At 47.5% G+C, this 25,192-nt stretch overlaps 3 protein-coding genes across 11 annotated transcripts; 2 read left to right on the top strand and 1 right to left on the bottom strand.

The window, feature by feature from the left end:
* The first annotated feature begins 1,580 nt into the window (after nucleotides 1-1,580).
* GALM (galactose mutarotase) lies at nucleotides 1,581-14,117 on the top strand. The gene is made up of 8 exons (XM_027696920.1): nucleotides 1,581-1,927; nucleotides 2,390-2,544; nucleotides 5,359-5,565; nucleotides 7,643-7,724; nucleotides 9,364-9,505; nucleotides 9,601-9,775; nucleotides 10,269-10,380; nucleotides 13,651-14,117. The coding sequence occupies exons 1-7, from the start codon at nucleotides 1,732-1,734 to the stop codon at nucleotides 10,344-10,346; spliced, it is 1,035 nt and encodes a 344-aa protein (XP_027552721.1). The 5' UTR covers nucleotides 1,581-1,731; the 3' UTR covers nucleotides 10,347-10,380; nucleotides 13,651-14,117.
* Nucleotides 7,890-25,130, top strand: GEMIN6 (gem nuclear organelle associated protein 6). Of its 8 annotated transcripts, none has more exons than XM_027696931.1 (3): nucleotides 7,890-7,894; nucleotides 22,116-22,261; nucleotides 24,405-25,130. In XM_027696931.1, exons 2-3 carry the CDS (start codon nucleotides 22,134-22,136, stop codon nucleotides 24,778-24,780), a joined length of 504 nt encoding a protein of 167 aa, XP_027552732.1. In that variant the 5' UTR covers nucleotides 7,890-7,894; nucleotides 22,116-22,133; the 3' UTR covers nucleotides 24,781-25,130. The 8 variants fall into 8 exon arrangements, with proteins under 8 accessions (XP_027552732.1, XP_027552724.1, XP_027552727.1 ...); XM_027696923.1 differs by lacking the exon at nucleotides 7,890-7,894 and adding an exon at nucleotides 19,576-19,681; XM_027696926.1 differs by lacking the exon at nucleotides 7,890-7,894 and adding an exon at nucleotides 19,901-20,007.
* SRSF7 (serine and arginine rich splicing factor 7) lies at nucleotides 13,375-19,862 on the bottom strand. Of its 2 annotated transcripts, XM_027696922.1 has the most exons (9): nucleotides 19,763-19,862; nucleotides 19,271-19,451; nucleotides 18,971-19,147; nucleotides 18,009-18,083; nucleotides 17,818-17,919; nucleotides 17,423-17,476; nucleotides 15,264-15,308; nucleotides 14,630-14,665; nucleotides 13,375-13,688 (listed from the first exon to the last, which is right to left on the bottom strand). In XM_027696922.1, exons 1-9 carry the CDS (start codon nucleotides 19,788-19,790, stop codon nucleotides 13,634-13,636), a joined length of 753 nt encoding a protein of 250 aa, XP_027552723.1. In that variant the 5' UTR covers nucleotides 19,791-19,862; the 3' UTR covers nucleotides 13,375-13,633. The 2 variants fall into 2 exon arrangements, 1 of the variants encoding a protein (XP_027552723.1); XR_003536448.1 differs by lacking the exons at nucleotides 18,971-19,147; nucleotides 19,271-19,451; nucleotides 19,763-19,862 and adding an exon at nucleotides 18,325-18,964.
* Nucleotides 25,131-25,192: the final 62 nt, after the last annotated feature.

The raw sequence follows: 25,192 nt of genomic DNA on the forward strand, positions 1-25,192 counted from the left end.
CCTTAAAAATAGAAATCCTCAAGGTAATGAAGCAGGACTCTTGGAATACCTTGCTCAGATGCTGAAGCTGACATTGCTTCTTACTGTTTCCTGCAAGATTCAGGCTTGTGCAAGCTGGTTTCTTTTCTAGTTTATCTGCTAGCTTGAAAATTGAGTGGCTAGTTCATGAACAGATTTGTCTGTGGTATTGCTTTTGCACTTGAACAGCCTTAGATGTCACCGGGGCTTGAGTGGTCTTGCATCTGTGAAGGTAGGTGAGAAAATCAGGGTGTCCATGACTATTACATCAGACAAAGAGTTTGATCTGGGCCTTCTCTGCTGCAAATCAGAGAAGTAAATCAAAATGGCAACGCTGTCATGTTAAAAAACCTAACAGGTTAATGAAATCGGGTCTTTGCAAAGCAGAAATGCTTCCTATGTCTGGAGAAGCACGTTAAGGGAGAGGTGTTGAGGGAGTCAAGGTGCTAAGGAGTGAGCTTCTGGGAACACTCTGCATGTGAAAACACTTCATGAATCGGTTATAAATGAGGTTGTCCTCTCTTCCATCCATCAGGAGCCTTCCTCACTCCAAGGTTTGTGCTGCTCCCTGCCGCATCTCAAATGGGAGGTGGTATAGATGAGCAGTAAAAAGCATGTTTACTTGCAATGTTGTTTTTGGATAGAGAACACTGGTTGTGAAGGTGCAGAAGAAAACACAGGAACAGGCATTTGTGTTACACAGCAAATATGAGGCCGTCACCAACAAAGAAGCGTGGGTTTCCAAACCATCTCTGCTCAGCCCTGGGTGGGAGGTTTTGTTTCTGTGTTGGATTGGAATTTGTAGTTTGTCTTGTCAAAGGATGATGTCTGTGTTGGAAATTAAGATTTAGCAACTACTGGTTGATTGACTGTGGCTTTTTGGTGGCAGTTCTAGGAATTATTGATTCTTTGAACAAGTTCTGAAAATGGGCCCTCATAGAAATACAACCATATCAAATTGTAGTGAGATTCTCTAGCCTTGCACTTGAGCCTTGCCAAGAGAGGTCAAAAATATGCACACACATTACTTACATGTTGCCAGGGTTTTTCCTGCAGACTGAAATTGCCTGCAAAGACCGGAGACAGGCAGAGGTCAATATTTCGAAAGACAATGATTTTTAATGGAGTCTGGGTCAGAGCCACAACTTGGAGAATAACACCACCCTGGCCAGCAAATACCCTGAGCCTGATTTACAGCTCCATCAGCAGGCACTGCCTTGCGCCTCTCGTGGAGGGGCTAAGTGGGGGGAGGACAAAGGGAGAAAACAGCATTTTGTCGTGCCACGCTTTGCAAGGGCCGTGCAAGTCGTGTCGGTGTGATGCAAGTGGGGCACAGGAGAGGGTAGCGGCGATGGTCTGTCCCCCGGACTTGCGAGCTAGAGGCTGCACTGCCCGGCTTGGCAGCGCCCGCCTGAGCACCGCAGCCTCGCTCCCTGCTTTCCGCATCCTTGCCGCTCCCCTCGGCCACCTCCCGCCGCCCGGACCCGGCGGCTTCTGCCCCTCGGTGCCAGCCCAGGGAGCCCAGCGCTCCCTGCCCCGGGCGCGGCGCGGCTCCTCCCCGCGCCGGGAGGCGGCCGGGCCGGTGTTCTGGCCGCCCTTTGGAGCCTTGTGCGCTCCCATCCCGGCCGCCATTGTTTCTTCCTCCTCACGAGCGTCCTTCCCGGGCAGCGCTGCGGCTCCCCGGAAGGGTCGGTGGCCGGCTTTTGGGGAGCGATGACAACGGTGCGGAGAGAGGCGTTCGGGCGGATGCCCGCGGAGCAGGGAGGAGGAGAGGTGGAGAAGTTCGTCTTACAGTCGGACAGCGTGAAAGTGGAGATCCTGTCCTTAGGGTGCATCATCGCCTCTCTGGAGACTAAAGACAGGGATGGGAAGTTTTCAGATATTGTCCTGGGATTTGACACTTTGGAAGGTGGGTCTAAATCCGTTTCTTTAAAAAAAAAATAAAATTAATCCCCCACAATCAGGCAATTTAGCAATTTAACCAGCGTTTACAGCGTGATCTGCTTCTAAGGGTCCCCTCCAAATCATGGGCTGAACAGATACACTTCCTGCTGCCTGTCCTGGCGGGATGTGGTGGATGTGGAACTGAGACACTGGTGGCTCCAGCTTGCAGTGTGCCCCTCTGATGGGGCAGCTGTGAGTCACACCTTGACTGCAAGAGCCCTTTTCTGCAAATCTGCAAAGAATACAAGATCCCATCAGGCTGTTTTAGTTAATGGTGAGCTGTGTGTCCTGTGAAACACTGGGACTGCAGTCATGTATTTAGTCCTGGAGGGAAACAGAGAGACAGCTCTGAGTCCATAAGCACACCCGGAGACCACCTATCCTGTCCCAGTCCTTCTTTTTAACCGTGTGCTGTTTTTCTGGACAGGTTACACAAGGAAGCACCCCTTCTTCGGTGCTGTCGTGGGGCGTGTTGCCAACAGGATTGCGAAGGGGAGGTTCACCTTGGATGGGAAGGAGTATCAGCTGTTCCTCAACAATGGGCCCAACAGTCTGCACGGAGGAGCTAAGGGATTTGACAAGGTGAAAATCAGGCTGGTGGTCCCAGTGTCCTCCCAGCACACAACCTGTGGGGTTGTGGCAAGAGGATATGATGTCTTCCCTCCCGACCCTGTAGCATTTTCTGGTGGTTATTGAGTTGAATCAGCTCAGAAAGTGCTGTGAGTGCAGGAACGGGGGGAAATGAGACAGATCCTGTGAGCTGCTGGGTTGGCTTGTCTTTGCCTGAGTTTGCAGGGCTCGCTTATATCTTCCTTGATGCCATGCTGAGGGGTGCTATGCTTCCTCTGTGTGACTGCAGCCCTGGGGCCTCATGAGCCCAGTTCTGACAGGGTTGTCCTGGGCAAGGTGCTGCTCCTGCAGAGCCTGGCTTGGGACACAAAGGTGAGAACCAACCTCAAGTGCAATGGAGGCTCCCCGGGTGCCAGCTGTACCACCCTGGAGTGGATACTGTGGTTATGCCAGTGCCCAAAGAAAGTGTCCTGGGGAACAGGGATCCACACAGGCTGATTTCCACTTGCAGTTTAAAGGCTGGTACCTGCCCATACCTCCTCCCAGAGTCAGAAGGACCTGGGTTTGCAGAAACTGTCATTGCTGCTTGCTTGTAACAGCACTTCCAAGTAAGGGGAGAGCAGGGTGGTGCTACAGGTTCAGTGCAGTCATTGCATGCACCCTTCCTTCCACCCACCTGGCTCTCACTCTGACTCACAGCAGTGGGGAACTAGATCAGGCCTGAAATCCCAGGATCCAGGACCACTGTCTCCTTCTCAAACCTCCCCTATGACCTCATGAGTTAAAATAACCTTTCCCTAGCCCCCAGGCACTAAATCTTTTCCATCTTCTCCCAAGAGCTGTTGCTGAAGTCAGATACTGTCCCTGCACTACAGATGGTAAGAGCAACAGAGCATTCCTCTCTTGAAAGCCTTGCTGATAACCTTGCTTCATTGCAGAGCAGGCTCAGAAGTCTCTGCTTTCTTGGGCTTTGTCAGATCAAATGTATTTGTGACCACAAAGTAGCTGATCCACCATTTCCCCAGAGGAACACATGTGAATGGTGCACCTGCTTTCCTGGGTTAATGTTTTATTTCATGAAAGGATATCCAGGCTGATGGGACAAAAGTCAGAGTGTCTAGAAAAATCACTTCTAGGCAGTACAGTGTGAACTGTCATCAGGTTGGGATGAAATGCTCCTCAGCAGCCTCAGAAAAAAGGGAGTACAGGGGAGCCTTGGCTGTTGTACCCCAAAGAGGACAATTTGGTTTAAGGTTTCTTTATGCACCCTGACTCCTGTGATCTGGAGCTGAAAACATGCACTCCTTTGCACCTGAGGCTTCCGGGCTGTCTTCTGCAGGTGGGGGATGTGATCTCTTCCCCTTGCTTGCTGAAGGCACACCAGCCTGTTGGGGACAAGGCAGTGACATCTCCCAGCCAGAGCTGTGTGTCCTTTGGCCCACAGGGCACATGTGGGCACCCTCTCAAGACCTCCTCCAGCCGGGAAATAATCACTGTTCAGAGATAACCCTTACACAAACAAGACACACTGGCATTTGGCTGTGACTGTCTTGACAGATCTTGTCAGTTCTTCCTGATCTTGCAGATCTCAGTGCTGCGGTCAGTGTGTGGTCTGATGAGGGTCTTGCAGCTGTGCTTGCATGGCAGCAGTACATGACCACACTGCTGGGGGACTTCAGAAAATAACCCTCTTATCTTAAAAAAAATAATGATATCTCTATGCTTCCTGGACTTTAATAGCTTTTTCTTCAAAGAACTTAAATAGAAACTCGTATTTGAAACCGTAGCATCTGTAGAGCAGTGGGAGCTGCAGCTGACCTGCACTCTGTGCAGTAGGACCTGCTCTGCAACTTGATATATTTGGCACCCTCAGTTCCTATGTTTGGTGAAAATGCTGGCTTTTGACAGTGCCACATTGTTTGTGATCTCTGCTTAGGACATGAGAAGGATCATCTCAAAAGCATTATCTGGCCCCCATTCCTAAATCTGTTCTCTTTGATTAGACGGTAACTATTCCTTAGGTAGATGCAAAACTCCAGAGCCCAGAGACCTCACCTCTTATCACACATCCATCCTTAGCATCAGGCCAGGGTCAAACAGGCTATCTGGGCATCTGTGTATGGTGAGCTGCCTTGCTTCACTCGCTGGCATGTTTGGCTTCAAGCAGAGCCCTGGTCTGTGGCAGGGGCAAGAATGGGAGAGGTGCCAGCTCTCTGGAGAGAGACCTGTGGATGTGTCTGGCAATACATCTGGTACTATTTAACCCAACCTCAGCCCCTGAGCAAGAGCTCCCAGTGTGTACTTACATTGTCCTAGAAGCCAGAGCCTAGTGAGCAGAGGGAAGGGTGGCAGCTCATTGAAGTGATGTTGTACATCACGAGATCCATGGAAAGGGGAATAAGTCCAGCTGCAGGGCAAAAATCAAACATGTGGACTCTCTTAGGCATGGAGTAACGCAGGCTGGAACAGACAAGCCAAACTGCCTTGTTTGTTTGGCTGCTTGTTGGAAAACTTGTTCCCTGCTGCTGGTCCTGGCTGACCAACAGCAGGCTGGTGCCTGCATTTTCTTCCTTTTTTTTTTTTTTCCAAGAAGAGGATCTTGGGTTTAGTCCTTCACAGGGAGAAAAAGATTGATTGGTCTCTCTTTTTTTTTTTTTTCCTTTTTTCCCTTCTGGGAGTAAGGGCAGGAAAGGTGAATGAGAAAGCCTTTGTTTCAGTGCAGCATCCCTTGGGTGCCTTCTGTCCCTGGGTTTAGCCCAGGCTGGGGCATGAGAGAAGGATACCATGTTTCCCATCACTGTCCCACCAACAACATGCTCCTTGCAGGTTCTCTGGAGCCCTGAGGTACTCCCGGATGGCGTCCGCTTCTTCCGGCTCAGCCCCGATGGTGAGGAAGGGTACCCTGGAGACCTGAAAGTCTGGGTGACCTACACCCTTAGTGGCAGGCAGCTGGCCATCAACTATCGAGCCCAGACCAGCAAGACGACACCCATCAGCCTGACAAACCATGCGTACTTCAACCTCGCAGGGCAGGTAAGCGTGGGGAGATGAACTCCGTGGAGAGACACTGTGCAAGGGAAGAAAGCCTGGGGACCTGTGGGATGATCCATGGGATCATTGGGATCAACATGCTGGTCTGGAGACACAGCGTGTTTTTGGGGGTTGTCTCTATGCATTGTGGGCTGCATGCAGGGACAGGACAGAATTGCATAGACCTCAACTGAGGACATGTTGTCTCAGTGCTTCTTGAATATTAGCTCTCCTTTTGTGTGTAACTGGGGAGCTTCAGTCTCTCCTGGTCCCTTGGGGAGATTACAGAGGAGGTGCCCTGGTGTGCCCTAGTGCTGGGCTGACATTTCTTACCTGTATTCTTTTGGCGCTTCTGAAACAACGTGCTGAACCCTTGAATGGGTGTGTTCCAATCCGCTTAGATGCAGAGGGGAGCCATGTCCTAAAACATTCTCATAAGCGAGATTAAGGCACAAACGAGGCCAGATGCTGGATCCCAAAACAATAATTCAAGTTTATTTTGTAGCACAAGAGAGCAGAGAGAAAGAAGGAAGATAGAAAAGTAGGAAAAGCTAAGGGTAACTGTTAAAAGCACAGGACAGGAGTTACCATCACCATGAAGTTCTTCTGGCTTGCAAGCTGGTAGATCTCTGCTGGGCTTCTTCCCTGGTCACCTTGTATCCTCCGAGGAATGCTGAACTGGCAGGGTAACAGAATGGCAGCAGCTCCCACAGCAGTCCTCAAACAGCCCCCCCAGCAGTCTCCGGGCATGGCCTTAAATACCCTCGCTGTGGTAGCCCCCAGATGCCCATTGTCCAGTTCACCAGTATCCCAGCAAAGGTCACCTGCTACCAAGATGGGCCCTGAGTGTCCATTGGCTGGTTCCCCTTTCTCCAAGTAAGATCTGCCTGGCATACCTTATTTGGGAGAGTAAGTCCTTCCCTCGTTTTTTGATTGTAACAACCTTTTATGTTTTTTGTTCCTCTGCCTGCCTCTGCTGGCTTGCTAGGTGCTTCCTGAAGCTTTTGCAAGTAGCTCAGCTCCTGCAGCAGCCTAGCTGTGGCATCAAGGGTTTTTAACTCCATGCTCGAGACAATGGCGAAGCAGACTCCATCTTGTAATCAGACTCCATCTTGTAATCAGTCCACTACTGGGTGGTGCAGTTGAGTTCGGGGCCTCTAATGCCAGCACTGAAATACCCACATCAAAAGTGGGAGGAGAAACGTCACGGAGACGGGATGTGAGATAGCCAAAACTGCAGAGTAGCCAGGTTGCAGTAGACAGGTGCAGAGCGCTCCCACACCCTGTTCTGGGTCCTGTCAACCAAATAGGCTGTTAATTGCAGCAGTGTTTTAGTCTCACCCTGTTTATAACTGAGGAGGAAAAGGATCTGAGAAACAAAATGTTGCTGGGCAGAGTAATAGGATAGTGCAGTGCAGTCACCCTTGGACGTGAGACAAAGACGCTTAAAAGTGTTAGTGAGAGACAAGCCAGCTCCTCTGTGCAGGAGCTCTGCTCAGGCTGCTGTTGATAATGGCTGTGCAGTTGTTAGTGTACCCTCTGCTTGTACTCCCAGAGGTACAGTAGTATCAACATCTGCATTGTGCAACTCGGGTGTGTTCCAGAGGAACAGGAGACCTTTAGGCATGAAATTGCTCCTCAGATTAGATAGTGACCTGAAGGCTCAGCTTTGATCCTGCTCCCCTTCCAGCCCAGCAGGTTGCCTGCCAGCATTTCTGAGGCTGTGGAAGAGGAGGAGGAGCTCACCCCTGCTGCAATGCAGGAGATGAGCCAGGAGGATGGGTTTCATTCTCCCCTGCTTGCTTCCTTCCCCCTTTGCCCTTTGCTGGATAGTCAGTCTTCAGGGTGGTGCTGCTTGGTGAGGTACAAGCCCCGTGGGATTTACAGTTCTTAGGACCCACAGGTTTTTGCCTGTGCCAGTACCTTTGTCCTGTGCCCAAGGTCAGGGTAGGATGATGGCCAGGCACTACCAAATCAGCTGTAGCACCACTGTGGACGGTCACTTCCCAAATGAGCTTAGGGCTGCTTGAGCAGTGGAAGGGCTGCAGCAGGAATCCCAGCATTTCCCATCCTTCTGCAGGGCTCCCCGGATGTCTATGACCACGAGATCTCCATTGAAGCAGATTCCTACCTGCCTGTGGATGACACCAAGATCCCTACCGGTGGGTGGTGCGGCACGTGTGGCACATGGGGGGAGCGGTTTGTCAGAGGCATATTGGGTGTTGGGAGCAGCAGTGCCCAGCAAGGGGGACGCACCAGCACCAAGGGGATCCCAGGGGCCCTCATCCATGGGCACAGTCCCACTGCACCTGAGCAGAGTGGGCAGAGCCACGTGCTGGTTACATCACCAGCCCCAGACCTGGAGACCAGGTCTGCCTAGGGGGTGCAGGCAGGAGCAGCAGGAAATGGGGCCAGAGGCATGTGTGATGTGAGACTGCAACATGGGTCCATACAGAAGACAAGCTACCTGGGACACCTGGAGGAGTGGATTCCCTGGTTCATGTGGCTTTTGGCATGTCATGCCTGTGCACAAGCAGGGGAAAAGCTTAAGGTCGTACTAAAACCACTGCCCTGCTTCTCCCTGCTTCTTTCACCATGGAGATGTTTCACATCATAGTTGTGGCCAGCTTGCTACCCCTGCTTTTTGCAGTTCCCTCTTCTGTGTGTAGTCTTAGTCCTGGGGTGAAGACAAGATTTGTGCAAGTATTAAAGACAGAGCCCTGGCATGCAATGGCTGCTGTATTTTATGTGAGTAACTGAATCAGAATGGTTTCATTTTTTTCAAAGGTGTTTTTCCACCTCACGGCTCAATTGAGTAAATGTGTTTCTTTTAGACAGGATCAGGAGCCACTGAAATGTGCTGCTTGTCAGGTGCAGACTGATGCTTCCCAAGGTTTGCAGGGCACACCTGGTGCAGAGCCACAGCCGAGCTGGATGCGTGGCTGCAGTGAGCAGAGCACAGCTCAGGGGGCCTGCACAGCTCATGGGCTGGGATGTTCCCACACCACCATCCCCAATGCTGGCAGCTGCCTGTTGACCTTTGGAAACATCTCTCTTTAGAGAGGGGTAGAAAAAATGTGACTCTAGGAAAACATCCCTCCCCTTCCCTTTGTCTCTCTCCTTTCCTATACCAAACCTTTGGGTTGGCATGACTGTGTTTTGCACTGTGTTTAGTATGTCTTAGGGCTGTTCTTGCTTCACAGGACTTCATTCCCACAGCAGGCCTTAAAAAAGATAAGAGAAAATGTTGGGTTTATAGTCTTGAACCATTTTCCTGAAGCAATGCCCTGAAGCAGCAGGGGACTGGTCCCACTGGTCCCATATTCACCATCCCATAGGTGGACCACCTTCATGGCCATCTCACAGGTGTTTATTCAGAGATCTGGGAGGATTAATTTCTTTATACAGAGAGAGATAGTGTCTGTATGTAAATATTATGCATACACAAACATTAATAGCTAAGAAGTTTTGGGTTTATATTAATTGGCTTGTACAGTTACCAATACAAACCTCCCTTGTGTTCTCTTGCTCCTTATCTGTGCTTTGGCCCTGCTAAGAACAGCAGCGCCCCCAGGGGCTGCCAGCTGTGCTGGGGACAAGGTAGTGATGTCCCAGCCCAAGTCACAGTGGCCACAAGGTGAGCTTGCTTGAAGCAGGACACTGCACCGAGACAAGGATCACAAATGGCTAAAACCCCTCAGCTCATCAAACCAACAGATCTCAATCCTGCCCAGGGACCAGACCCACAGGGGTTTGCTGGTGTGTGGAGGAGTGGCTGACGCTGCTGTTCTCCTTGCTTAGGGGAGGTGGCTGCCGTGCAGGGCACCGGATTTGATCTCCGGCAGCCTGTGGAGCTGGGAAAGCACTTGCAGAAGTTTCACCTGGATGGCTTTGACCACAACTTTTGCCTGCAGCAGGTGCAGTCTCCGCGCCTTGTAGCCAGGTAGGCTGGGACCTTGGCAAGGGGTCCCCAACCCCTAAAGCTGTGGGGTGCCCCTTCAGCCGGTCCCTTGGCATCTTCCACTGGCATTTCCCCAGGGTTCGCCACCCACCCACCGGCAGGACCATGGAGGTTCACACCACCCAGCCTGGCATCCAGTTTTACACCGGGAACAACCTTGATGGCTCCCTGAAGGGCAAAGGTGGCATCACATACCCCAAGCACTCGGCTTTCTGCCTGGAAACCCAGAACTGGCCCGATGCCGTCAACAAGGTGAACTGTCTGTTTTCCCCACAGGAGCTACTTGGGTCCTGTGGAAGGGGACCATACCCCCACCACCCTCCATGTCTCTGGGGCATTAAATATATAAATAGAGTCTTGGAGAGGCTTTGTAGACACCAGAACAAGCAGGCACAGGTCACAGCATACTGTGGCCTTAGGGAGGGGTCAGCCAGCGCAGCAGGGACTAGCCCTATGCAGCTCAGCTTCCCAAAGCATGGGGTCTAGAGCAGAAGACCCCACTGGGGCCTTTCCACGTCCTCATAAATCTGAATTATTCCTCATGGCCTGAGTTCAACCAGCGGGAGGACTCGCCCACTCAGCCAGCTGGCAAGTGACAGGGGGTTACACACTGCTGCTGGAAATGGCTGGGGGGAGCTGTAGGATGATGCCCTGGGAAGGCCAAAGGGATGCAGCCGTGCTTTTATGACTCTTTGTGATCCCACGGAATTCACTCAGTCACTGATGTGCTGCTGCCTCTCCCCAGCCCCACTTCCCCAACGTCCTACTCCATCCGGGTGAGGAATACAACTCCACCACGTGGCTCGTGTTCAACACTGCTTGAGGAGAAGGGCTGCTGACTCCTACCAGTGAGAGGGGTAAGTGCCTCCAGCAGCTTAGCCAGAAACCCTGCCAGGTGCCGAACAGAGCTCTCCAACTACCCTGGGTGATGCACCCCTCTTGGGAGCAGTTTTCTTCCTCTGTGGTTTTCACCCGTGGTTTCTTGCTGGCTTTAACTCCTGTCACCACCTCTGCTGCTATCTGTTCTGTGCAAAGCTCTCACACTCTGCCTAGCCTCACCCTGCGCACTAGGTTTTGTTTCGCAGTAAAAAATGCACTGAAAACACCTTGTTTGGGGATATGGCATGTCACAGCTCCAACTACAGCAGGGGAACATCTGTGATATTCATGCAGAGCATGTGGGAAGGCTGAGGCAGTTGTGGTTGTTCATTACAACATCTGCAAAGTGCTCTGAGCTGTGCTGGCTGCTGCTGTCTTTACACAGTGCACAGTGCCTATGCAGAATAGCTTTGTGGAGGACAGTGTGCTGGGATTATCCCACTTGGCTGCCCTGGATCCTCTGGTTCAACTCCTATTTCGAAGCCAGCAAGAGCTGCACAAGAGCATAGTATGGAAAATGCCTTGGCTGCTGAAGTGAAGCAGGCACATCCATTTAGTCCTGAATATACAACTGCAGGAGGAAAACCATCATCTTAATGTTGTGTTTCCACATGAAACCTGTAATCTCAAAACCCCTGTAACAGGGGCCTGCCTGATGAAAACCTCCATGTTTCTGAGGTTTCATAAAAAATTAGCATAAGCCAGGGGATGGCCGTACTGTCATTTTAGGGAGTTGACAACCCTCTCCCCAGGGAAACAGGTAGGCAGTTCTTGGGCCAGGCACCCACTTGGAGAGCAGAGCCCAGTAGCAGGGAATGCCAGATTGCAAACCAGGGGAATCTTGTTATGAGAGTGGGGTTTGCCCATCGCACCAGAGACCTTGGATATGTGTCCCCTTGCCCCTGACCCAGGCTGTGTGGGGTGTGCACACCCTGCTCAGAGGCGCAGGGCCCAGGGTCACAGCAGCAGCTGTCACACAACACACCCGTCAGGGGATCTTTTCCAATTGCTCACACTGTATGGAATTTGTGGTGAAATTCTCCCAAACTCAGGTGAGAGCTGGAGTTGCACAGCCTCCAAGGATGATGATGAATTAAGGGAGATAGCACGGCCACCCTGTTTTGGACACCACAGCTGCACAGAAGCATGGATGCCAGCTTTGTCACTGCTCCCTCTCTGCACCTTGAAGTGCTTGCTGTCCTTTGCAGTGGCCGTCCCTGCCCAGCATAGCCCTGCCCCTTGCTCACGTTCTCCCTGCTACACCTGGGTTTAGAGGAACCCCAACCCCCTACAGAAACCCTGGGCTCCTCGGCTCAGTCTTCCACGGTGTCTCTGGGTACTGAAAAACAGGTACCAGCATAGCTGTCGTGTCAGTCTGCAGGTTTATTGTGGAGTAGGTTTGCCGTAGGAGTACAGAAAAGAAAAGGTGATCAAATTCCAGAGCAGTGGTGTACCTGTGCCTCTCACCAGGCACACCATAAACTGGGCAGGCAATGCACAACCAGTAAATATTCCAAACACGTATCACAGGCTTTGAGCATTTGGGCTGAATCACTGCAGGGTAATATTCATGCCACCCCCTGCTCTCCCACTGTGGCAACAACGGAATTTAATGGGTATTGCCGGAATACTGATCATCACATCCGGCACAGGGAACACCCAACGCCCATCGTGGGCACCAGGGAGGATCCAGGCACAGGAAGCACCACAGCAGTGAGGACCAGGCACAAGGGCCAGATGATGCTGGCAGCAGGTCAGTACACTCAGAATCTGGACTGTTGACACTGGAAAAGCTTCATGTTAACAGTAAGCCTGGTTCTTGAAAACCACAGGCTACCCAAGGTGTGACCCAAGTTCATCTTGTAACTTTGTTTCCATGTGAGCTGCTCTGCTGTGGTTTACACATTGGAAGCAAACTGCTATGACAGATTGCATTAGAAGCTCAAACAGGCCTTGCTTTCCATTTCAGTGCTTATTTACTGCTGAAACTGGGATATCTGCTAGATATCCCATCCTAGCAAAAAACAAAGTTTGCTTTTCTCCCCTCTGCCTACCAGTTTGTTTGTTAACAGTCTTCTAACGTTGTTTCCAGTCTTTTGCTGTGATCTGTGTCAACAAAGTGCCTTATCATACAATTCTTTTATACAGAATGAGGACAGAGTTTGACACACCTATACACAGATAGTTAGTCCTGCAGGTTGTACATCTGCTGTAAGAAATTAGCATAATTCAACAAAACCATCTCCAGGATATGGAGGCTGCTTTAAAAACATACCAGTTTCTGTGAAGCAGGTTAGAACTGCTGAGGTCAGTTGAGAATCTTAAAGGAGAGTTTGAGTGAGCTGCAGAAAGACTGGCAACAGCTTTCTTTCACCTCTCAAACACATTTTCATAAGGTCCTTCAGAAAGTAGCTCAGAAGACCTTACATCTTCCCTCAAAAAAGGAAAACCCGCCTTGAGATATTTTAAGAAGTTTTCTTTATATTAACAGCCTAAGGAACTAAAAAATGAAACAAATGAAAGTAGCAATTGTCAAGTTATTAATGATTTCTAGTACCTTTAGAGGTTTCTGCAGATGTTATCTGCTTAAAAGATGTGTTTTGGAGAAAAGTTTATCCTTAAATTTTCGAGCATCTGGTATCACCAAACACCAGGGAATAAGCTTGGCAGAATAAGCAAATTAGGGAAAAAAATGAATGCCCACTAAATAATCATCAGGGAATGAAATGGTCATATGCCAATTTTTATCCATCTGTAAATGGATAAATGGATTTTAAATTCCATTTTAAAGAAAGCAGGAACCGATCCTTTCACCAAAGACCATTCAACAGTAGATGTGAAAAGTGGCTGCCTTGAGAAGACACTGACCAGTGTTAGTCATTCCCATTTTAGACATTTTTCATCCACATTACATGGCACACAGCTAAAATTACCCAAATGTTAACAGAAGCAGCAGGGTTACTACAGAGAGGTTTTAGTTAAAAATACACATTTTATTTCAATGTGCCAATAAAAAAGTCCCACATTTTCATATCACAGGAAGTTATTTCATACAATAAAAAGAGACCTGTGCTAGTCTATTGGTGTGACTAACTCAGAAGACCCAGATCATGCCAAATTTTAGTTGATATACTCTTCTATCTACATTCTTACATTTACAAAGACACCACAAAATCCCTTATAATAATGTAAGCAAAATAACTTTCTTCCTAAAAGATTAACTTCATAACTTTAATCCATTCTTTCAGGACTTGCACTTCTTTGCGGGCTTCCTGATGGTGAGCGGCTGAAAGGAAAAGAATCCACAATTAACATTTCAGCAGTCCTTTGGGATTCACAAATACAGGAAAAAGCAACAGGATGACACCTAGACTCTGGCACCCTTTAAGCACTGTTTTTTAATAAAATAACCAATCAGTATGGACAATGGTAATAGGTTGATGATTTACACATAATACTTTTTTTTCTTTCAAATTTTTGCATTTCTTTCCTGTTATTTTTATAATACAATTTACAAGTGATTACTGTAAGGCTATCTAATTACTAAAAGTGACCTTCAGAGAGGTAGGATACCTCTTCACTGTTCTGAAACAGCAGCTTGTCAAAACCTATTGTGATCATTCAGCATTTGTGACCACCTACTCATACTCTTGTGATTGTTTGACACTGAAATTGTAAAAATGAACTATTAAAAGAATTCAAATTAGGGAAAAAATGCTGCTGGTTCTGTCATTACACATAATGCATACATACAGAGAGAAAACTGTTTACTGAGTTATTGGGATAGAACAAATAATCTGTGTAACAGCAGTAAAAGTCACAGGCTTGATCTTCCATTCCTGACTGCTGTGCCAGGTTATTTCACCTTCCCCAACCTCCATGTAGCTTTTAATGAGACTGAAAGCTGATTTCCACATTTATTCTGTGTTTTAAGCTTATCAGTCTCTATGCAATGAAACTGTTAGTGAACTGAAAGGAACAGGGGAGCAGACAAAGATGGGACGTAACACTGCTACATAACCAGTACTCTGAGGAATTACTACCATGTATACATATTACCATATATAAGCCCACAACCATGACGTTATTTCTGTCAAAGAGATCTCAGCAAAACACCTTTCCAGTATTTTCCTACAAGCAGCAGTCAAACTCCTCAGCAGAAATCAATGCAGATACTAAAATGCCAGCTCTACAGAGTCTATGTTACTAGGAGGGAGATCAACATACCTTCTCTTTGGAGATGGTGATCGGGACTTTGACCGACTGTCAAAACAGAATATCAGCAATGCAGCTTAAAGATCAAATACTTTTATATTCAAAACTTTTATATTAAAAAAAAAGCATATCGGAAAGCAATGGAATTATTATGGGATCTAGCCAGAAGGTCCTTCCAACGTCAAAGTTTTCAAATCAACTTTTACTCTGACAGGGACTCTCTATTCATTTAGCGTGGAGATTAATTTTAAGCAACTGTCTTCAGCAGATAGAACAGAAAAGCAAGGGGTAGTACAGACGTGAGGCTTTGAAAAGAGACACATCACCACAGGTTCCTGCTGTTTTATCAACAGCATTAACAAAGCTCAAGCCCTTCTTCTTATGGATAGAAAAATATAACAACTGAGCACAAACCCATAAAAAATTAGTAATATGTTGGAAACTACAAAGAGTTAATGAAAACAAATGGACAGCTTTGGGAACATATTCCCAAGAGTTACAGAGAAAACTTTATAATCTCTGTCATATCACAAACAGATTAGGTGGGGGCCCATGTTGGGAGATTTTTTTCTAAAGGACCAGGCAATCATGCAAACCTAGCACTGAATTTGAGACACTACTGCAGGCTCTATCTGTGCATGCTCACCTCTTAGCTGGAGAGCCAGACTTTGATCTGCCATGAGACCTAGACCTACAACAAGGAGAAAAAACACAGCTCAGCAGGGAAGCTGATAGCACACGTGTTCCCATGTTTGAGACAGCAGCAGTCACACTCAATGTATGAGAACTGTCATGCTGAACACAAAGAATTCTGCAACTTTCCAGGGCTTTGCCTGCTAAGTTTCGGAAGAAAGCTTTAAACATGGATGCTGCACATGTTGCTCTGTACTTTGGTCCCTGGCTGATGACCAGTGTTTGCTGATGCAGGTGGCAGGAATACATGAACAACCCAAATCCTGACCAGTATTTTCACACAGTTATTATAAAGCCATGCTCTAAACTTGCAAGTTTTATTAGGCTTGAGAGACATCTACCACTACAGTTAAACTGGCTGCAGACAGCACATTCCTCAAGTGTCTTTCTCCTCTGTGAAGTTCATCTTACACATGCACTTGCTTCAAATATTTTTTGAAATGTCTGAACTTAATCCTTGTGAAAAAAACTGTCCTAAATGTCAGTCTTTGAGATAAGACTGCTGCACCATAAGAAACACTAACACTGCCTGAAAGCCTAACTGAAATTTTTAGATTCCCAAAGGAAGCGTTCTATATTCCATATCCGAGGCTTTCCACAACAACTTCCAGATATGATGCTGTCAGACCAGCAAACATCATGTACTTGTTTAGTCTGTCCTCCTCATGAATCCAGAGCTTTTCTCTGGGTGTGACACATTCCTTGGACTCTTCTGTAAAGAAACCATCTTTCAACTGCCTCATGTGAAGTGTAGCAGTGACTTCATTGGAGTTAAGCACCATTATTTTGCCACTTCTTTACACTTGTACATCTGAAACTTCCTCTGCCTCAGTCACCTAATTTCTACTTACAATTAAAGATGTCACACAATAGTCCAGAAATGTCACAAAATGTATCTTTTACCCTACAGAAAACCACCCTGGTACTGAAAAAGAGAAAACAATGGTGGTAAAATCAAGATGTTTTTTCCTTTGAGAATCTGCTGACTGTAGCTGTTTTCTGCTCATCACCAAGAGTGAACATTGATGAGCCATGATTAAGTCATGTTGAAACAACTGGTATTAAGATTCAACAGGTAGAAAAGTGTACCTGATCTACTGCCTTGGGGAACTTCCTTCTCTCTTTATTAGCTTCTGGACTACTCTGTGTGAGTGTCTGCTCTTAATTAAGCCATCTTCTGGTCTTCACCTCTCCTTTTCCTCAAAACTCCCATGATTGCTTGCTGTTCCACTGCCAGAAAATGCCGCCTTCAGCTTTAGGCTTTTCTACTTCCTCCCTTCAGATAAAAGGTTCTCTTTATTTTTCTGTGTTTCTTCGTGGTTAACCATTATGTTACTTTTTTCAAAGAGTAGCCATCAAACCAGGACAGCAGGCACGGGGATGGGCTGAGGCATAGCAGAACCATCTCCAGAGCAAAACTTCAATTTACTCTTGCTCTCCTGACAGTCCATCCAGCACATCCAGCCTGTCAATCACACTGCCTGGACAAGGCTCCATGAAACACCAGCTGCATTTACTTACTATGAACTAGAATTTAAGAGAACAGATGACATCTTGTGTTCCTTTACAATTTGGTCATTACTCTTATGACATATTTATTGGTATAGAGTAATTCTGATAGGTGTTTATCTCAAAATTGAAGTCAGCTCCTGCAGACAAACACTTTGTTATTCAACAGAGCTGGAGCTACATCTGCAGCACTCAGGGGATTACCAAGTCCTTCAGGACTTGCCTGGCTGCATGCATTAATGCATTAATACACTGCCAGAAGGGCATACTGATTTCTCTGAAAAAATAATGGGAAGAATCCACAATCTTGTGTGTGCTACAAAAAGAAAAATAAACTTTTAAGATAAATGTTTGCTCTGTTAGCTGTTAATGCAACCTGATCAAACCAACAGTTGTGATGACTATGGGGACCTGGATGTCAGTGGCATGCAAACAATAAAAAGAAAAAGAACAATCTTCTGCATTGCTTTTTAAAACTACAAATGTCTAAGTTAGTCGAGAGAAAACACATCTTTTTCTCAAAATGTTAACAGTTGTTAGAGAGCCTAAACAGACTTTTAAGCAACTCTAACCAAGTATCTGCAGTCACAGAAGAGTTCTTACCTGCTTCGGGGCCATGTAACAGATCTTGACCTAGATCTGGATCTTGATCTAGACCTGAAATAAAAAATTAAGATAAATGAAAAAGGAGTCAACTCAACCAGAAGAGATGACAATTACAGCACTACATAAATTAATGTCACGTGTTGAACTTAAAACCTACACGATTCCTAGACATTTTACACATAGAAATTCATTATGGGAGATGCTGCTGTGTAAGGTCTCAAAACTCATCGAATTACCACGCCAGGGAATTTAACTAGGATTATCAGAAACTTTTTAAGAAGCTGACTTCTAGAGCTCAACAGTTTTTGAAGTCTGCTATCCAATACCTAATTAAAACAAAAAATTCCAACCTAAGTAAAGCACACAGTCTTTTAAAAATTTCTACTAATTACCTTGATCTCTTCAAGGAAGCCGATCGGGACCGGCGAGGAGACACCGACCTAGACCTACGAGGAGAAACAGACCGGGACCTACGATAGGAAGCTGACCTGGACCTGCAAAGAAATCAATTAAAGAGTTGTACAAGTGCAGCTTTCTCTAACAAGAAGAAGAAAACAGGAATAAAATACAAACTGAAGCACACCTCCTACCACGGCTCCGACTGCGTGACCGAGAATATCTCCTTCCTCGGGACCTTGAGCGCGATCTAGACCGGGACCTGGGTTTAGGTTAGAGAAAACAGGTATCAGCAAACAGCTGCAGCAAACAGTGCATGTGAGGCCCTGCTGAAGTCAAAACTTATTTCAGACAACTAAGGAACTAGCATCTGTCATTTGGAAAAACTCTCTGGGCCTACTCGTCTTGAGCATTTTTACTACCTAGAAAAATGTTAAAAGCTGAATTACATTTGCAGAATTACATTAGAATAGAAAACACTGTAATGCGTATTTAAAATAAACCTTGCAAGTTTGCAGGTCGACCCTCTTTGGCCCAAGGTCTAGCAGATCTAGACGATCTAGAAGTATCTATAGCCGATCGCTGCATCTAGGTGTTCTCTTCAATCTAACGACGATCAAACTGACAGCCCAATGAGCCAGGGTGAGGCTTGATTGACGCAAGAAGATTTTTCTAGGTGGGAATGTGGTCAATCTGGTGTTCCTCTTTCTAAACCGGAGGGGGGCCCCAATTGAAAGCCAAATTTACTGTTACGGCGGTCACCGTCTCAAATTTTCTGCCCTTAAAGAATAAGGTGAAGCTACGTGTAGATGGCTCGAGGGGATCTGGCCTCTTATGCTGATCACCTCAAGGTCTAGGAGGATCTTAAGTGTCGGATTTGCAAGGCGCCTCAGCATGAAATCTTAAGGCTCGTGACATTCTGAATCAAGGCGACTGACTCAAACGAAGAAACCTGAAAGGTTTTGACCAGGTTGATTATTAAGATATTAACATTTGATAGAAATAGCAACAAATTGTAATATACACCTATACATTTATTCTAGAGTTAAAGTTTAAAGAAAACTGCTGTAACATTCTGTTCTTTACTAACAAGAACTACACAAAAGCGAAACTGGCGAAGCAACGCGGCCGCCCCGGCCCCGCACGTACCTGCTCCTCCTGCGGCGGCTGTAGCGGTGACAGTCATAGGCATAGTGGCCTTTCTCACCACACTCGTAGCATCTGTCGTTGGGGTCAAAGGGGCGCCGGGCAGGGGGCCTGTCGTAACGGGAGCGCCGCGGCATTCCCGTGGACACTTCCACTCTCACCCTCGAGCCACATATCACCCTGCAAAAGTCCGCGATGGCTCTCAGTTAAACGCTACAGTTTACCACACGACTACAAAAGCAGAAGGACCAGAGAACCTCTCTCTGGTCTTAACACCGGCAAGCATCCGAAATTTACACGTACTTCCCGTCAAGTCCACGCACGGCATCTTCAGCGTCCCGGGGGTCCTCGAACTCCACAAAGGCGAACCCCGGCGGGTTCCTCGCGATCCACACGGTTCTCAGCGGGCCGTAGTAGCTGAAGGCTCTCTCCAGCTCGCCTTTGCCCGCGCCCGTGCCCAGGTTGCCCACGTACACCTTGGTCTCTGCGGGAGCGAAGCGATGTCAGCGCCGGGACCGGGCTCAGGTCCCCCCCCCTCGCCTCCATCTTGTCCGCGCGGCCCGTTCCCGCCTTCGCCGCGAGCGCGGCGCGCGCGGCCGCGCCCCCTCCCCCCACGGCCGCTGACGCAAAATGGCGGCGGCGACAACGGCAGCAGCGGCCGCCTCGCCTTCCTCCCTTCCCCGCCAGCGCCCGCCGGCCGCTCCGCTCCCCGCGGTAATCGCCCCTTCCCCAGACCCTTGTCTCCCTGCCCCCCGCGCATCCCCCCGCTGCTCGCGGCGCCCCGGGCACTCTCACCGCCTCCATAGCGGCCGTAACGCGACATCCCGACGGCTCCGCCGCCCGCGCGCACGCGCTACCGCATGCGCCTGCCCCCTGCCCCGCGCTCCCGCCCCCGCCCGGCGGCGGCGCGCATGCGCGAGCGGCGGTGGCGGCGGCACGCGCGGGGGGCGGAGCGCCTGAAGGGGAATTGCACCTTTCCTTGGGAAAGGAAGTACCTGGGCCTGCTGTCGGTGCTGCACAGGATCATCTGCCCAAGGGAAGTAAGGCCAGCAGACCTTTCAGTCCTGGCATCTCTGTGGGAGCAGTCCTTGGATATATCCAGTATTGGAGGCGATATCCAAATCAGGAGCCAGTGGCACCCGGGAACCACGGCCTCTCCGGGCTGCTCCTGAGCAGGGGGAAGCGGTCCGAGCTGGTGCTGACCCCTCCGAAGGGGCGCGGCAGCTTGGGAGCGCAGCGCAGCAATCCCAGCAGAGCTGTTCCCGCAGGAAAAGCGGGGTTTGTCCCGCAAATCGAGTGCTTATGGCTCGATCTGCACCAGGAGCTTCCAGTGGTAAAGTCATGTGAGTTGGGAGAGCCTCACCTCTCTGTGACTCTTGATTGTCACCTCTGGCGACTGCTAAATTCAGGATGGGAGAGCTCTGGTAACTACACTTACCATAGTGGAGAAAAAAGATCGGTAGGGGTTAAAACTGAAGACTTCTGGAGTATTTTGCTCAAAAGGGACTTTTAACGAACCACTCTCCAGTCTCTGATCCAGAAGGGAACCAGTTAAACAACTAAAATGCATATATATAGATAAAAACAAATTATGTTTCTTCTTCCCACTGCTGCTGTTTTAAACGGGAGCTGCTTTCCCATTGTGCTGCTTGCTCTTAGAATGAAAGCAGTTAGATTTGCTATCCCTGCTTTCCAATAAACTATAACTGAAAGAAAGCAGTAGCTGAATACAGTGACACAAGCCATTCATAAGTAATCCCTGTAGTACTGCAGAAGTTGAATTGAGACTTAAAAACGGAAATCACATCAAGTCTGCAAAATACGACTATCTCATTTCATAGCATTGATTTTTTTTTTAATGCTCAAAAAAACATTGCATGCTCGCTTTCACAAATTACTGACATGACTGGCAGCTTGTTTGGTTCATCCGTAGGAAGCTTTTCCTTAATGCTGTTGAAATAGAGCAGCCGGGGTGGGTAGGGGTGGGTGTTGGAATCAAGCTTCACACCTTCACAGCGGCACAGGAAAATTTGTAAAGGCAACTCAAAACTGGGGAGCAAAAATACCCTATTTTTATGTACGAGATGCACACAACCTGCATCCATCCCTGTTATGCACAGGGATTAGCGTGCATCCACCCCTGTTTACGCACAGGGATTGCTTGAAAAGGCTTGAGGTTTTGCTTGCTGAAGCTGGCAGTCCCACTGCACTATCGGCTCCACCTCCTCGTTTTGCAATCGGGCCTCGTACATGTAAACCTTTAAGCAATTTATATGTACACCCGTAGTTAAAAACCCTCCGTATCGGCCCATTTCGTGCTCACAAACCCCCGGCCCGTGGCGGGGAAAGGCGCTCGCCAGCGGCAGGAAGCAGATCCCGCCCGGGCGCAGTTCCCAAGAGCCCTCGGCGGGGACGGGAACGGGAACGGGGCAGGTGAGCGGGAGAGCGGGTTGGGAGCGGGGGGGGGGCTCGGAGCGCTCCCGCCTCCTGCTCCCGTGAAACTGGGATGCTGCAAGCGCTCCCCTTGGCATCGCCAGAGAGCCTTCGGGGAACAGAGCTGCCCCCAGCCCTTGCTCCTCCCCGCACCGCGCTGCCCACATCTCCCTCCGGCCCCTTTGGCGGGGGGACGCTGGGATGGAATCCAATGCTGGACCAGGGGTAGCTTTGCTCTCGGTAGTGCAGATGTTGGAGGGGGAAAGAGTGGAACGCACTTGCTGCTGCTCTGCCGTAGAGGATGAGAATAGAGCCGGGCTCCGGGGGGATAACGCTTATCCACAGGCAGCGGAAGGGCTTGGACCCAAGTGCTGTGCCAGTACACGAAGCAGAGGCGGTAAAATTTTACCTTCAAGGGACGGCGATCCCGAAGGTTTTGTAAGAGGGCAAGAGCAATAAATGGAATGTTTAAAGCGTCGAGTTACCAGAACAGTGATTTTTGAGGCTTTGCTGGTGTGCCTTTAAAAACAGGTGAACTGTGTGGGAAATTACAGAACTGCAGCTGTATGCAAAACACTTGTGTGAACGTCTGCTTTTAAAAAATGGTAAATTTTACTTAAGACGAATCTTTATCCTGGAGGCAAACTCAGTTCTGACGTGAAAAGCAAAGCAAAAGGATTCACTGCATCTGCTAATTGCTCTGGTTGTTTTCTAGGTTCTGGATGTAGGAAATATGAATGACTGGCAGAAGAAGAGCCCTCTAGACTGGGAAACATATGTTAACAAATTAGTGAAAGTTGTTGCAATTGAGAAACACGAATATGAAGGATGGGTTTTAACAGTTGATCCAGTTTCTGCCAGGTGAGTACCAAAGCTTTTATTTCTGTAAAACTAATAGAAAACAAGGTGTTTTTTTGGAGAAGAAAAGATCCCAAAACTGAAGCAAACTCATTTGGAGCAAAAACTGCACACTGGGGCTGTGTATCCTGGTTTATTTAATTGGCAAGGCCTAAGAGAAAGCAACATTGTAGTTTATAAAAATAAATAATGTAATACAGTGGTACAGCATGAGGTCACCATGAGCTGGGTGCCTCTGGAGAGGTACTCAGAACAAAGAAGTCCTTGGGCTTTTATACCCTTACAGCCCATGTGGCCATTGCTTATGTGCTCCTCATGCACTTTGCATGTGCTTCTTGGTCCAGTGGTGATTTCTGGTCTGGGGTCTTCAAACACCTTATTGGATTCTTTCTCTGTGTCCCTGCAGACAGGGACTGTTCTTGTTGAGTTGCAGCTTCTGCTGATGGCTGCAGCCTTCTTATCGTCTGGTTTGTACTTCCTGTGCACCTCCTCACTGGCTGAGCATGGGAAACTAAAAAGTCCTTGATTTAGAGTAAGCTCTGCTTAGCAACAACCAAAACATCAGTGTGCTATTGGCATTATTCTCATACTAAACTCAAAACTCAGCACTGTACTGGCTTCTAGGAAAATTGCTAAGAAAATTAACTCTACACCAGCCAAATGCGTATCTGCAAATTGAAAGTTCACTGCTTGCAGCCTAAGGCTTCAGCAAATCCAGCTGCTCATGTTAAGCAGGAAAAGCTAAGGGAACAGCATACTAAAACACACAATATTACAACTCTGACTTACTCTTATTTAAAACTTACAAAGGAAACTAAACAACTATTACTTCTCAACATTCCACATCTTTAGGACTGCTTTTAATAATATACCAAGCCCTACTTTACAAAGAGAGCAGGAATGCAGGAATGTTTTTAATGCTTTAGGTGTTGAAATCCTTATCCTCTGTCCAGAGTTCTCACATCAGTGCCCTGCTTTCCCCTCTAGCCAGACACTCATGGAGGTGTAGTGGCTTCTTTGGAGAGGAAGCAAGGAAAATTAGCAGGGGCATTGGACAGAAAGTGGTACCACAGGTCTCTAGTATCTCAAGTGAGTAACTTGAAAACAGGGTTTGAGAGGCAGAATGCACCAGGGAATAGGCAGAAATTTGTCTCTTTGCTGCCAGAGCTCTTTCATACCTTTTTAGTTTTGAGCTTGTCCCAGATGAGCACAAGATGAAGGCTGGAAACGTAAAGATTCAGCTTCTGATGTGTATCAGAAGAATTGGTTGTTGCTTCAACTCTAGAGTAGCTCTGATAATCTCCTCTTGGAGTTTCTTACCATTTTGGTAGGAAAGGTGCATGCAGCAGTGAGTGATTCTGGTGAAATCAAGGCATATTTCACTGGACATAGCCCAAAAAGTCATTACTTCCACTAATGGTGGTAACAATAGATTAGTGAAGCGCTGGCATCAAATTCTGGAATTTTGGTTCCCAGAAGAGGAAGACAGTTGTTTGATATATGAGGAATTGATCTAGAAATATAACAAGCTGCCTTCCCACCTGCATTTAAGGACTTCTGGGGTGCAAGTGTCTTTAGGAAAAGACGAAGCTTCTATAACACGAGCCTGAACCTGCTGAAATGTGTCCCCTTGTAACACTCAAACTATTATTTCCATTTAAGAAACTAGCAACAGTAATTAAAAAAAAATTCTGTTAGTAATGATCAATAAATATTAATAAGTTTTCATTAAAAGGTTCTAGTGGTGTTAGCTGTCACCATTGCCTTTAGTATTCAAAATGCTAAATGTGTTGAAGGTATCATTGTTTCTGAAGACTTCAGGTTCTTCAGCAAGGTTGGGAAAGCTGCACAAAATTATTTAGATTCCGAGCCCTGATTTTAATGTACACTTTGCTTCTTTAATGTTCTGCTTGATAGTGTCTAGAGTAGTTTCAAATTCAAGACCACCAATTGTCTGCAAAGCCCACATTTTTAGTACTTAAAGGGTACAGCAGCATTCTTTTCAAAGAAAAATGCTGGGTAATGTCTATTGCTTAAATACCTGGGTTAGGCTGATGCCAATGAGCATGATTTCCACGAATCTTGGCCTGTGTTTCTCAGTCTTCAGTTAAGAACAGAGACTTACACATCCTTCTTTCCTTGACAGCATTGTCCTTGCAGCATTCCCGGAGAATGAAAAGGTGTCCATTTCGGTTGTCATGGGCCATGCTGTCCAAGAGGTCGAAATACTGAAAGAAGGGGACAGTGAAATGAAGCAACGCCTTTCTCGCATATTTGCACCCAAAGAAAGCAAAGCCTACAGCCCAGAGGAACTGGAGAAGAGGAAGAATGACTTGAAGACGTGGCTGGAAACAAACCACATCCCTGTGACAGAGCAAGGGGAGTTGGGCAGGACACTGTGTGTGGCAGGGGTGTTAACAATTGACCCCCCGTACGGCCCCGAGCAGTGCAGCAGCTCCAACGAGATCATCCTGTCCCGGGTTCAAGGTTTGGTACAGGGTTATCTGGAGAAACAACAGTGATGTCTGCTGTTTAAAACATTTGTCTTTAGGGAAGGGTCTACCTGCCGTGTTTTAGGAACTGTGCTGGGTATCAGTATTCACTGTTTGCAAAAATGCTCGGTTTAGATACTTTTGTCTGATTTTTTTTGTATGTAAAGAAAGGGATATAACAAGCAGTATAAATCAAAAGCACAAGCATTTTTCATGCACTATTTTTTATTAAAAGCAAGCCATTAGGTAATGATGCTGTATTAAACTGATTTATCACTTAATATATCAGTTTACTATTTTTGTAACAGTATTGTGAAAGGTGATATACAAGAAATTTAAACAGTGTTTTCCTCTGCCTTTAAAATTAGTTTGATTAATTATCTAGTGGTGTAGGCATGTTTATTTGAACTGCTTACCAGATTATTTTTTATGGACAGCAGGA

The sequence above is a fragment of the Neopelma chrysocephalum genome, unplaced genomic scaffold (genome assembly GCF_003984885.1).
Source record: "Neopelma chrysocephalum unplaced genomic scaffold, ASM398488v2 Primary Assembly neopelma1_117, whole genome shotgun sequence".
In the NCBI taxonomy this organism is placed as follows: Eukaryota; Metazoa; Chordata; class Aves; order Passeriformes; family Pipridae; genus Neopelma; species Neopelma chrysocephalum.